This window comes from Muntiacus reevesi, chromosome 1, assembly GCF_963930625.1.
Source record: "Muntiacus reevesi chromosome 1, mMunRee1.1, whole genome shotgun sequence".
In the NCBI taxonomy this organism is placed as follows: Eukaryota; Metazoa; Chordata; class Mammalia; order Artiodactyla; family Cervidae; genus Muntiacus; species Muntiacus reevesi.
Genome location: NC_089249.1, coordinates 70,732,122 through 70,745,924, shown reverse-complemented (window position 1 = coordinate 70,745,924; position 13,803 = coordinate 70,732,122). Strand labels below are relative to the sequence as shown.

The 13,803-nt window shown below is 37.1% G+C and overlaps 1 protein-coding gene and 1 non-coding gene across 3 annotated transcripts in view; both read left to right on the top strand.

The window, feature by feature from the left end:
* The window catches only part of ATF6 (activating transcription factor 6), a 239,456-nt gene that overhangs the window by 89,145 nt on the left and 136,508 nt on the right, over positions 1 to 13,803 (top strand). For both annotated transcript variants that reach the window (XM_065946770.1, XM_065946761.1), the window contains 2 exons: positions 8,130 to 8,197; positions 12,070 to 12,184. In XM_065946770.1, the coding sequence (XP_065802842.1) occupies positions 8,130 to 8,197; positions 12,070 to 12,184 (183 nt within the window). The remainder of the gene's footprint in view (positions 1 to 8,129; positions 8,198 to 12,069; positions 12,185 to 13,803) is intronic.
* TRNAY-AUA (transfer RNA tyrosine (anticodon AUA)) lies at positions 555 to 626 on the top strand. The gene has a single exon. It is a non-coding gene; the product is annotated as a tRNA-Tyr (tRNA).

Here is a 13,803-nt window from a genome sequence, read left to right as displayed (position 1 = left end):
AGGGATAAGACATGACCTTTGCCACTGTTCAGTTGACTAAAAGTCTGTCACTTTCCCTAGTCTCCCTTGCAGTAGGTTTGGCAAATGTGGTTTTCCTATATGCCTGGGAAGAAGAGGGTTTTGGTGAGAACACTGCTTTTGCCATAGGCAGGAAATGGAGGAGCAAATAATATAAAGATCTAGGAGAAAACCTGGAAAAATAGCTTCCAAAGCAAGAGAATAGAAAGTATTAGTGACCCTCAGGAGGAAACAGTTTACATATTTGAGGAACATCAAGAAGTGGAATAAAGCTGGATTAAAAGCTTCCTTGGTGGCGCAGACGGTAAAGAGTCTGCCTGCAGTGCAGAAGACCCAGGTTCTATCCCTGGGTCAGAAAGATCCCCTAGGGAAGGAAATGGAAACCCACTCCAGTATTCTTGCCTGGAAAATCCCATGGACAGAGGAGCGTGGCAAGCTACAGTCCATGGGGTCGAAAAGAGTTGGACACGACTGAGCAACTTCACTTCACTATTCATAGTGATTAAGGGGAGAGTAGCCATAAATGCATAAGGGCTTCCCTGGTAGCTCAGACGGTAAAGCGTCTGCCTATAATGCAGGAGACCCGGGTTCAATCCCTGGGTCGGGAAGATCCCCTGGAGAAGGAAATGACAACCCACTCCAGTATTCATGCCTGGAAAATCCCATGGACCGAGGAGCCTGGGGGGCTACAGTCCATGGGGTCGCAAGGAGTCGGACATGACTGAGCGACTTCACTTCCAGGTCCTTTCACTTTCAGCCATAAATGATATCAGAGAGATAGAAGAGGCTAAGTAATATCAAAGCTCATAGACAGTGATGAGAACTTTGGTTTTCATCCTAGGTGTTAGAGGATAGCCCTGAGAGGATTGAGCAAGGCTGTGACTTGATCTGCTACATAGAGTAAACCATAACAGGGAACCCATTAGTGAATGCAGAGACCGGTTAAGCCATTTTGGTAGCCTAGGTGAGAGATCATTGCAGCCTATACTTGTGTGGTAGAGAGGAAGGTGGAGGAAAGTACTTGAATGCCAAATATATTCTGAAAGTATAGCTGATAGAATTTGCTATTATAACATAGAAAGGAATTGATGGTAATTCCTGTGCTGTAGTTGCTGGGTGAATGGTGATGCCGTTCGCCGAGACTGAGACTGGAAAGAGGAGTTGGAGGCAATATACAGGAGTTTCAGGTGTACTACGTGTGAGATGGCTGTCAGACATTCTAGTGGGAGGATCAAGTGGGCGGTCAGATACCCAGTTCTGGAGTTGGGAGGAGAGGCTGAGACTGAAAGTTTAATTTGGGATGATGTCACCGAGAGAGAAAGTGAAAAGAAAAGAGGTAAGGAACTGAACCTTGGAACAACTTCAGTGTTAGAGGCCAAAAGGCAAGCAAACGTCAGCACTTGAGAAGGAAGAGGAGTGACTGACCAGTAGAATAGGAAAAAATGTAGGATAGTTGTGTCCAAAAACCCAAGCAAAGAAAGATTTTAGAGAAGAGGATGTGATTTACTGTTATTGAGAAATTACCATTGGATTTGATTATTAGAACTTGTTAGTGACTTTGATGTGTTTCCCAGGTGGCTCAGTGATAAAGAATCCACCTGCCAAGCAGGACATGCGTGGGTTTGATCCGTGGGTTGGAAAGATCCCCTGGACTAGGAAATGGCAACCCACGCCAGTATTCTTGCCTGGGAAATCCCATGGACAGAGGAGCCAGGCAGGCTACAGTCCATGGCTTAGCAGAAGAATTGTACATGTTTTAGTGACTTAGCATCAACAACAAGTGACTGATGAAAGTTGTCTCATTGAAGAGTGGTAATGACAAAAGACTGCTTGATGTGGGTTCAGGAGGTAAAAATAGAATGAGAAGATTACTTCAGGATGATCCCCATTAATGGAAACAGAGAAACGGAGTGGCTGTAAGAATCGAGACGTTTCATTTTGGGATGGGATGTGTTTCACCGGTTTACCTGGTTATATGCTAATGGAACGCCTTAACTATTTGATTACTTGGAAACTAATTGGAAGCAGTATGTATGTTCTAAAGTACATTAAAAGGATATTGAGAAACATGGGCTTTTAACCATTAAGGGACTGTTTTCATTTATAAAATAATGAGGGTTAGTCTAAATCAGCTTAAGCTCTGACATTGAGAGTCTCTGATTATCCAGTGTGTTTTTCTCTGGGCCACTCACCTTTTGTTCACCTATCATAGCAACTTTATTTGTTGGTAGTACTTCTGGAGGCTACAGGCAATCATTACTAATGTCATAGTTACCTCAAAGTCCCAGAGCTGCTTACTCGCATTGGAATACAATGTCTACTGCTGCCAAAACTCACATCTGCCAAAGCCTACATGTTAGTTGCCTCCATAGCCAGAGAAAAAATGAACTCTGTCTCCCTTCTGCTTTCCAAATCTGGTGCAAGTGAATATTATTGGCAGAACCTAAATTATAACTAGACCCTGGTAGCAAAAAAGTTTGGGTAATATAGTTGTCAGGCTTTCATCCTTTGTTATACAGGGAAGAGCATCAAGGGAGCAGGAAGAGATTATTGCCAATGGAGAATTCCACACAGCTGGCAAAATGGGCTTTATAAAAATAGATTAAATCATTGGCCTAAATAAGTTTTTTGCCTTATCTTTTGACATATTTTTTCATGTTACTCTTTCCTGTTCATTAGATAAATAAGCAGAGAGTTAACTTTGTAAGGGTGGTTGGTGTTCTTTAATCTTACAGAAATTTTAGTGGAAGATAAAGACTTTTGCTTTAATTTCATGGCATTTGAACATTTGGAGATTTGTAGTTTAAAATCTTATCTCTTTCTCTGTTATCTTGGGTACATATATTTTTAGTAGGGAGCTTAGGTAATGGTAAAAAAATGGAAGTCTTAGCTATTACAGAAAAAAGGAATGACAAGGATAAATCTATATTTTTGTTGTTGTTTTTTTTTCCATTTGCTTTTATTAGTTGGAAGTTCTTGGTCAGCTAGGGGAAGAAGAGTCATTCTGCTTCTGCTGTTGTTGATACCAAAGCATATGAAGAGTTCATCTGGTTTTGTTTCTTAGTATACAAAGCCTGTATCTACTCTGCTTGGTCTTCTTTGCTCATTTCGACCTTCTTGTGCAAAGGACCTACTAAGTCCAATGAGGTATTCTGTAAGTTTGACAAATGAACATTATTTTTTAAATTTCTGTCATCTCTAAGCCTTATATTCTTGATTTAATTTGTCCCATTTCATGATTCTACCCTCTTCCTGGACTGTGAGTTATTAGAAAAGATAAAGGGGCAAATTTGTAAAAATATCTTTCCAAATGAAGGCAAAATAAAGACATTTTCAGACAGATAAAAACTGAGATAATTTGTCTCCAGAAGATCTGCACTATAAGAAATACTAACATGAGTTTTTCAGACTAAGGGAAATGGTACCAGACAGAACACCAGATTATCAACATTGAAAAAGCACCACAATGGGTAAAATATCTGGATAAAAGTAAATGGCTGTTTTTTTTTTATTGTTTGTTTATTTTTAGTATCTTTATTTTATTTGTGTATATCAAAGTCTTTAAAAGAGTATTATCTTAAAAAAAAAAAAACACCTTTTTATTTTGTATTGGGGTATAGCTAATTTGTTAACAATGTGATAGTTTCAGTTGAGCAGTGAAGGGACTCAGCCATACATATGCATGTATCCATTCTCCCTCAAACTCCCCTAGGAGTGGCATCCAGGCTGCCACATAACATTGAGCAGAGTTCCATGTGCTATATACACAGTAGGTCCTTGTTGGTTATCTGTTTTAAGTATAGCAATGTGTACATCTCCATCCCAAGCTCCCTAACTATCCCTTTACCCGTTTTCTAAGTCTGAGTGTCTTTTTGTTTTATAAGTTCATTTTTATCATGTCTTTTTAGAAAAAAAGATTCCACATTTAAGGGATGTCATATGATTTTTCTCTTTCTCTGTCTGACTTAACTTCACTCACTATGACAATCTCTCGGTCCATCCATGTTGCTGCAAAATGGCATGATTTCATTCTTTTTAACGGTTAAGTAATATTCCAGTGCATATGTGTGCCCAATCTGCTTTATTCATTCCTCTGTTGATGGACATTTAGGTTGCTTCCATGTCTTGGCTATTGTAAATAGTACTGCAATGAATATTGGGGTGCATGTGTCATTTGAGATCATGTTTTTCTCCAAATAAATGCCCAGGAGTGGGATTGCAGGGTCATATGGTAGCTCTGTTTTTAGTTTTTTAAGGAACCTCCATACTGTTCTTCACACTGGCTGTAACAATTTAAATTCCCACCAACAGTGTGGGAGGGTTCCCTTCTGTCTACACCTTCTCTAGCATTTATTGTTTGTAGATTTTTCGATAATAGCCATTTTGATGATTAACTGTGTTGAACATCTTTTCAGGTGTCTCTTGACCATCTATATGCCTTCATTGGAGAAATGTCTGTTTAGGTCTTCTGCCTTTTTTTTTTACTGGATTTTCTGTTTTGATGCTGTTAAGTATCATGAGCTGTTTGTAAATTTTGGAGACTAATCCCTTGTCAGTCACATCATTTGCAAATATTTCTCCCAATCTATGGGTTGTCTTTTTGTCTTCTTTATTGTTTCCTTTTCTGTGTAAAAGTTTTTGAGTTTAAGTAGGTGTCATTTGTTTGTTTTATTTCCATTATTCTGGGAGACAGATCGAAAAATATACTGCTGCGATATATGTCAGAGTCTTCTGCCTATGTTTTCCTCTAGTAGTTTTATAGTGTCTAGTCTCACATTTAGGTCTTTAATCCACTTTGAGCTTATTTGCATGTATGGTATTAAAGAATGATCTTATTTCATTTTTTTACATGTAGTGGTCCTATTTTCCTGGCACCATTTGTTGAAGAGACTGTGTTTTTTTTTTTTTTTTTTAATACTGTGTATTCTTCCCTCCTTTGTCATAAATTGACCATAGGTGCATGGGTTCATTTCTGGTTTTTCTGTCCTGTTCCATTGATCAATATTTCTATTTTTGTGCCAGTATCATACTCTTTTGATGACTATAGCTTTATAGTATAGCCTGAAGTCAGGGACCCTGATTCTTCCAGCTCTATTTTCTTTTTTTTTTTTCAACATTGCTTTAGCTATTTGGGATCTTAAAAAGACTGTTTTAAAAGCAAAACTTATAGCAGCTTGTTGTGGGGTTTATAGTTTGTTTAGATGTAAAATATAGGATAATAAGAACAAAAAGGGAGGGAGATAAGTGAAATTATACTCTTATAAAGTTTTTATATTGTTCAAGTAATATTTGAAGGTAGACTGGTAGCTTAAAGATCAAAGTATAATCTCTAGAGCAACCACTAAAAATGAACACAAGGAATAGTTAAAAAGGTGATACCGGCAGTAAAAATGGAATGCTAAAAAAGTGTGTATTTCAGCCAAAAGAATAAACAAGTTAAAAATAATTAGGATAAATAGAAAATATATACCAGGGTAGTAGAAACAAACTCAGTTATATTAGTAATTAAAGTTAATGGCCTAAGCATATCAATTAAAAGGGAGAAATTATCAAACTAGATTTTTTAAAAGGGAAGACTCAACTATATGCTGTTTGCAAGAAATGACATTTTAAACATAAAGACACAGACAGATGCAAAATAAAGGGTGAAGTGTGTTTTATGTGCAAACACTAAGCATTAGAATGCTGATGTGGCTATGTTAAACAAAGTAGACAGAATATTACAGAAGACAAAGAAATTTTATGTTGAGAGAAGGAGCATTAAATCAAGAAGTTCTAACAATTCTAAATGTATAGGCTCCACATAATAAAGTTTCAAAAACATAATGCAGAAAAATGACAGAACTAAAGGGAAAAACAAATCTACAACATAATTGGAGAGTTTAACATCTTTCTCACTTCTATGTAAATATCTCACTTTTTTTTTTCTAATTGTAACCTTGTGCTAAGTCCACAGAGCTAAAAATGTGGAAGTTCATGGCCAAATTTTCACAAGTCCCTTTGTTTATTGGTATAAATCTTGCATAGGTAAGTGGCATGTTCAGTTTCTCTTTGCGTGCTGCCTGTGTAAGTCAGGGTTCTTTAAAGCCTACCCACTCATTTCTATGGAAATGAGCCTATGGAAAGAAGTCTGGCTTTTTTCTAACTTCTGTGCTTATTTCATATGTGCCAAAGTAGCAAAATCATTTAAAATCCATCAGCTATTTAATCTGTTTATTTTAAAATTTGTGTTATCCACTAGCTGTAGTTTAATTTTGGCTTTATGTACTACTTGATAAGCATTATCAGTAAGTATAATATTTTATTATTTAAGTATCTTTTTCTTTTCATTTTATGGTGCTCTTTTTATTTTTGTTTAATGCATTTTTGAGCACTTACTATATTTAAGACCTATATTAGTTTTTCATAAAATAAGACCCTTGACTTGTTACAGAGCCAGGAATTGGAAGCCCTGTATTCATCCCTGCATATTGGTTCCATCTACCACCAAACAAAATTGTTCCCTCTTCTCTTCCCTTAACCCTTTGTATATTCTTGTGTTTTAGCATTATACTGTATTGTCTTCCCAGTTACACTGCAGACTTCTTGATGGCAGAAGTCAAATTCTGTAGCACCTGTACATGTAGTAGGCACATTCTGTGAAAGTTTGATTGCTGAAGGAAGAATGGATGGATACAGTAACAAACAAATGCTAGTAATCTTGTGATTAAACAGTTAGTTCTGAGAAGGCAATGGCAGCTCACTCCAGTACTCTTGCCTGGAAAATCCCATGGACGGAAGAGCCTGGTAGGCTGCGGTCCATGGGGTCACTAAGAGTCGGACATGACTGAGCAACTTCACTTTCACTTTTCACTTTCACGCATTGGAGAAGGAAATGGCAACCCACTCCAGTGTTCTTGCCTGGAGAATCCCAGGGATGGGGAAGCCTGATGGGCTGCTGTCTATGGGGTCGCACAAAGTCGGACACGACTGAAGTGACTTAGCAAACAGTTAGTTAAGTCACTGACAAGGTAATAGTAAAGTCAATTCCTAATGTGCTCTTGAACTCTGACAGTCTTATAAAACTTGTTTGAGGATCAATTTTCCAAGCTGCCGGGGTATGTAAGAAGACACAGTGCAGGGCAGATGCTAAGTGGGAGACAGGTTTCTCCTGTAGTCTGTGAAGACCACTAATGGTTCCAGAAGGCGAAAAGTCATTGGTGAGGTCTCTTTAGTGATGGACTGGTCTATAGGTCTGTATTTAGGCATGCAGACCTTTGTGTTTACTCAAAGTAAACATTAGGATCTAGTTTTGTTATGGACCTTTCATACTTTGGGCTTCCCTTGTGGCTCAGCTGGCAAAGAATCTGCCTGCAATGTGGGAGATGTGTCCCTGGGTTGGGAAGATCCCCTGGAGAAGGGAAAGGCTACACTACACACTCCAGTATTCTGGCCTAGAAAATTTCATGGACTGTATAGTCCATGGGGTCAGCAAAGAGCCTGATATGACTGAGTGACTTTCACTTTCTTTTCATGCTTTAGGAGATTTTCATTGTGAAAATAATTATTTGAGACAAACACAAGTTGTTAATGATTTCCCTGGTGGCTCTGACAGTAAGAATCTCCCCACAGTGCAGTCAATCTGGGTTTGATCCCTGGGTTGGGAAGATCCCCTGGAGAAGGGAATGGCTACACACTCCAGTATTCTTGCCTGGAGAATTCCATGGACAGGGGAGCCTGCTGGGCTGTAGCCCATGGAATCGCAAAGAATCAGACATGCCTGAGTGACTAATGCTTAAGTTGTTATACATTCAGTAATACTTGTATGAGCGGGTCATAAAACCTGTGATACTTGGACTAAGATTTGTGGATGTATCTTGAATATATATGGGAAGACCCTTAAATGTCTTACTGTCCATAAGACACATCTTTCAGCTCAGAATATGACCAGATGAGTTCTAATTTCTTTATTGGTATTTAGTTATGTAAACTTAATATGTCAGAATATTCATGAAAAAATATTTAAGAATACTTTAATGAAGTTTAGTAAATGTAAATATAGAAATAGTCAATATAGGAAACTATTCATATCATTTCATTATGTAACATTAAAACATTTTCTTTTCTTTCAGGGTGCTCTGGAACAGGGCTCAAATTCTCAGCTCATGGCTGTCCAATACACAGAAACCACTAGTATCAGGTAAGAAAGTGTGAAGGCTCTTGGTTAAGGAATTCTAAATGCGTAGTATTTCAGTAAAGTTGAAATGGACACTTTGCTTCCATCTTAACTTGTTCTCATCATTATCTTATAGAAATAGATTGTTCAGATACATGTAGTAACTAATAGATCTCTGTAACCAGAATATTTCATTCAATTACTATGTGTATGTTAAAAATATATTCATTTTTTGACACATTATTATGATGGTGTATTATTTTTTCATTAGTTAAAAATGTTTTTAATTTCTCAGTTCAGTCACTAAGTCGTGTCCAACTCCTTGAACCCATGGACTGCAGCACTCCAGGCCTCCCTGTCCATCACCAACTCCTGGAGTTTACTCAAACTCATTTCCATTGAGTCGGTGATGCCATCCAACAATCTCATCCTCTGTTGTCCCCTTCTCCTCCTGTCTTGAATCTTTCCCAGCATCAGGGTCTTTTCAAATGAGTCAGTTCTTCACATCAGGTGGCCAAAGTATTGGAGTTTTAGCTTCAGCATGAGTCCTTCCAATGAATATTCAGGACTGATTTCCTTTAGGATGGAATAGTTGGATTTCCTTGCAGTCCAAGGGACTCTCAAGAGTCTTCTCCAATACCACAGTTCAAAAGCATCAATTCTTCAGTGTTCAGCTTTCTTTATAGTCCAACTCTCACATCCATACATGACTACTGGAAAAACCATAGCCTTGACTAGATGGACTTTTTTGGCAAAGTAATGTCTCTGCTTTTTAATAATCTGTCTAGGTTGGTCATAACTTTCCTTCCAAAGAGCAAGTGTCTTTGAGTTTCATGGCTGCAGTCACCATTTGCTGTGATTTTGAAGCCCCCAAAATAAAGTCAGCCACTGTTTCCACTGTTTCCCCATCTATTTGCCATGAACTGATGGGACCAGATGACATGATCTTGGTTTTCTGAATGTTGAGCTTTAAGCCAACATTTTCACTCTCCTCTTTCACTTTCAGCAAGAGGCTCTTCAGTTCTTCTTTGCTTTCTGCCATAAAGGTGGTGTCATCTGCATATCTGAGGTTATTGATATTTCTCCTGGAAATCTTGATTCGCTTGTGCTTCCTTCAGCCCAGCGTTTCTCATGATGTACTCTGCATATAAGTTAAATAAGCAGGGTGACAATATACAGCCTTGACGTACTCCTTTCCCTATTTGGAACCAGTCTGTTGTTCCATGTCCAGTTCTAACTATTGCTTCCTGACCTGCATACAGATTTCTCAAGAGGCAGATCAGATGGTCTGGTATTCCCATCTCTTGAAGAATTTTCCACAGTTTGTTGTGGTCCACACAGTTAAAGGCTTTGGCATAGTCAATAAAGCAGAAATAGATGTTTTTCGGGAACTCTCTGGCTTTTTTGATGATCCAACGGATGTTGGCAGTTTGATCTCTGGTTCCTCTACCTTTTCCAAATCCAGCCTGAACCTCTGAAATTTCATAGTTCACGTACCGTTGAAGCCTGGCTTGGAAAATTTTGAGCATTACTTTACTAGGGTGTGAGATGAGTGCAATTGTGCGGCAGTTTGAGCATTCTTTGGGATTGCCTTTCTTTGGGATTAGAATGAAAACTGACCTTTTCCAGTCCTGTGGCCACTGCTGAGTTTTCCACATTTGCTGGCATATTGAGTGCAGCACTTTCAAAGCATCATGTTTTAGGATTTGAAATAGCTCAACTGGAATTCCATCACCTCCACTAGCTTTGTTCGTAGTGATGCTTCCTAAGGCCCACTTGACTTCACATTCGAGGATGTCTGGCTCTAGTCTGGTGATCACACCATCGTGATTACCTGCATCGTGAAGATCTTTTTTGTATAGTTCTTCTGTGTATTCTTGCCACCTCTTCTTAATATCTTCTACTTCTGTTAGGTCCATATCACTTCTGTCTTTCTTGAGCCCATCTTTGCATGACATGTCGTCCCCTTGGTATCTCTAATTTTCTTGAAGAGATCTCTAGACTTTCCCATTCTTTTGTTTTCCTCTGTTTCTTTGCACTGGTCACTGAGGAAGGCTTTCTTATCTCTCCTTGTTATTCTTTGGAGCTGTGCATTCAAATGGGTATATCTTTCCTTTTCTCCTTTGCTTTTTGCTTCTCTTCTTTTCACAGCTATCTATAAGGCCTCCTCAGACAACCATTTTGCCTTTTTGCATTTCTTTTAATCTCAAACTTGCTATTTAAAACTGAAAACTGCTTGAACCTAAACTGCTATTTAAAAAACAGGTTTTAAAAAATGTTTTAAAGTGAATTATAGTTGATCTTCTTTATTCATGCATTCTGTATTTATGCATTTCTCTTACTGGAGAAAATTTATTTTTACCCCCAGTCAGTACTCAAGATACTTTCATGGTCATTTGCTTTCCTGGGTGAATTTCAGCAAACTAGTACTTTGGCTTCCTATTTCAGCTCTCATACTATAAACACTTGTCCTTTCCGAGATATATTTAGTGCCATATTTTTTACATTCTATGATTTTTGCTTGTAAATTCATCATTTAAAATTGCCCCAAGCATAGTTCTGAAGTGTGCTGCCTAGTGTTTGTAAGAGCTTGGGAAAGCTGTATTGTGCCATGTAGAGAAAATATGTGTTAGATAAACTTCATTTGTACACGGGTTATAACGCTGTTGACTGTGAGTGCTTTGTTAATGAGTGAACAGTATTTGTTAAAGAAAATGTCTTTAAATGGAAACATATAAAGCAAGGTTATATGTTGATCAGTTAACAATAATGCTGTAACTAAGGGCTCACGGGAACCTGACCTGTATTTCCCTTAGGAGAGTGGTTCAGTGTTTTGTCATTCAGAGTTCACACTGACTTTACAGAACATAACTACCGTAAATAATAAGAGTTGTTTAGGCAAAATATTATAGTTAGAAATGGCCTATTGAGTACATGAAATTATTTCAGAGGAAGTTTTTATGGCTCATTTTTAATTTCCTTTTAGGTCAGTCTTTCCCTCCTATTAATAAAAGTTTGAAGACATAGAAGAACCTATAAGAATTCAATATATATGATTTTTGTTTTTGAAGAAAAATAAACTTTTTTACTCTCTTTAACTTTTGGGTGTTAGCTTATTGTGCTAAACAATAAAAGACTCTGAAAATATTAGTAAGATCTATATCAATACCATTTGAGTACATCTTTTGGGATATGATGTGGTTTGAGGTGTTACATTTTTAGATATAATTTTACCAAGGCACTGACATGATACTTTTAATATCTATGGCTAATAATTGTTGAATGACTCCTATGGAACAGGACCCATTGGAGTAACATGCTTGGTACTAACATCTCTGACCCCAGTGACAGTCCTGAAAGGTTTATGTGGTTACCCTCTTTTTACTGATGAGGAAAATGAAGTTGCTCAGGGATGGATTTCCCCCAGAATGCCCAGTTGAGGGGTGGAACAGGAATTCAGAGACAGGTATATTTGTTTCCTAATCCTAAGCTCTTTTTCACCTTTTGTACAGCCTCATAGGCAAGTGTACTTTCACAGATTTGACAGAATGGTGAAAAAAAACTTTTCTTCAGACTTAATTTTTGTTACTGAAATTTTCAAATCATGCAAACTGATGCAGAAGTCTATTTTCTGGTACTTCTGTTGTTTTCACATACTTTGCAATGCACTTGACTGTCTGGTACATTTTAGAGCCTTGATTAAGAAATGAGAGTTTAGCTTTAATGAACTAGATCTTAGCTGTTCAAAATGTTATTATAAAAATTGCTTCCAAAATGCTACTAATGTTTTGGTTGAGAGAGATTCTTATGATTCACATATCACCTTAGATTAGGAAGCATTTTGAGAGGATAGAAATTCATCAGTTTAAGAGCACTTTGCCATTTTCTTACTTCAGCAGGAACTCAGGGAGTGAGCTACAGGTATATTATGCTTCACCCAGAAGTTATCAAGACTTCTTTGAAGCCATCCGCAGAAGGGGAGACACGTTTTATGTTGTGTCGTTTCGAAGGGTAAGTTCATTTTGAAAGAATAAAAGATATTTTTGAATACTTGCTGTACATAAGACATTGGACTGAATACTCTGGAAGACAAAAATATGTGGGATAGGAAGCAATATAAAATAAATTGTATGAGTGGAAAACTCTAAGTGCTATAATACAAACTTGACTTTGAGCTGTTCAAGTCATGAAGAAGAACATGGAGTTGATACCAGACAATATTTAGAAAATATAAGATGCTTATTGATTTTTATTCTTTGTTGTCCCTATAGCCATATTGTTTGTTTATAACTAAAGGAGAAGTAAAAACATAAAAATTTCTTTTTAGGCTTTATGGTGGTTTTCCCAATTGGTTATTAGAAAGTAGACTTCCTAAATTTTAGCTTAATATGAGTTATGGGCTGATTAATACATTACTTGTGGAATGTTTGGATATATGTGACTGAAACTTTCTATTCTTTTCTCTTTCCTTCATTAAGCATTTACTCTTATTAGTGAAGAATGTGTAAGATAATTAGTCACTTATGCAAAAGAAAGTGTTTATATGACCACTTCTGAATGTTACAAATGTTAGACTAAATGGGGTAAAATGCATAGCTTATTTTCATGCCATCTACTTTTCCTCTAAAATGAAAATACATTTTTCATAGACTTGCCATTTGAATATCTCTGTTAAAGTATGTTAAACCAGCAACATATGAATAGGTTAGAATTCCTTGGTAGTTTGTATCCTAGGTTTTCCTTTTTCTTTTTTTAAAGAATGTAGAGAGGCATGATAGAAATAAGCATATGCTAACAATAAACGGTTCATTCTCTGATTATGGTCACAACTCACTATCACTGAAATTTTCAGTTAATTCTTTTCCTGAAGTATAAACATCTAGCGGCTCAGAATTTTGGACTTGAAGATTAGGGTAGTCAAACATTTCATGTATGTGTGGTCGTTAATCAAATATGTTAGGAGATTTGGGATACTGTAGTGAAGGTATCTCATAACTTCTGCCTTTTCTCAAGAATTCCCTGTGCTCAGTCTGTTCTCTCAGATGTAACTGGTGTATTTCTATACTGCACCAGCCTCAAAGTTCATTTTCAGCAGCAAGGGGGCAGCTGAAAACAGGGTTTCGGCAAGGCTCCAGCTGTATTGGCTGATGAGAACTTATTGTTGCTTTGGGTTGATACTTTCATGTTGGGGGGAAATGTAAATGGGATCCAGCACTATGAAGAAGAGACTTGATGGATGTTAAGACTTGAAGGAATGTGTTGATGTATATATATAATGAATATAACCACAAAAGAAACACTGAAATAGCTGAATACTTTTTCATAGGTTTGGAATAATTTCTGTATTATTTGATGAAAACAGTACAGTATACATTAAAAGTAGCAATTGTCAAGCCACAGATTGACATCATAACTAGTAACATTTTTCTAGGGAAGAGAATAAGTATTTGTTATGAAGAAAATTATTGTAGCCTTAAAAGGACTGTGTTTTTACAAAGGAAGATGAATACTGTTCTTTTTTTTAATGAATATATTACATTTCTTATATCTGTAAAAGCTACTTCTCATTAGTTTGCTGTGAAAAGTGCTACTAGAAAATTATTTGTCACCCTCTCTCCAATCTTCTGATG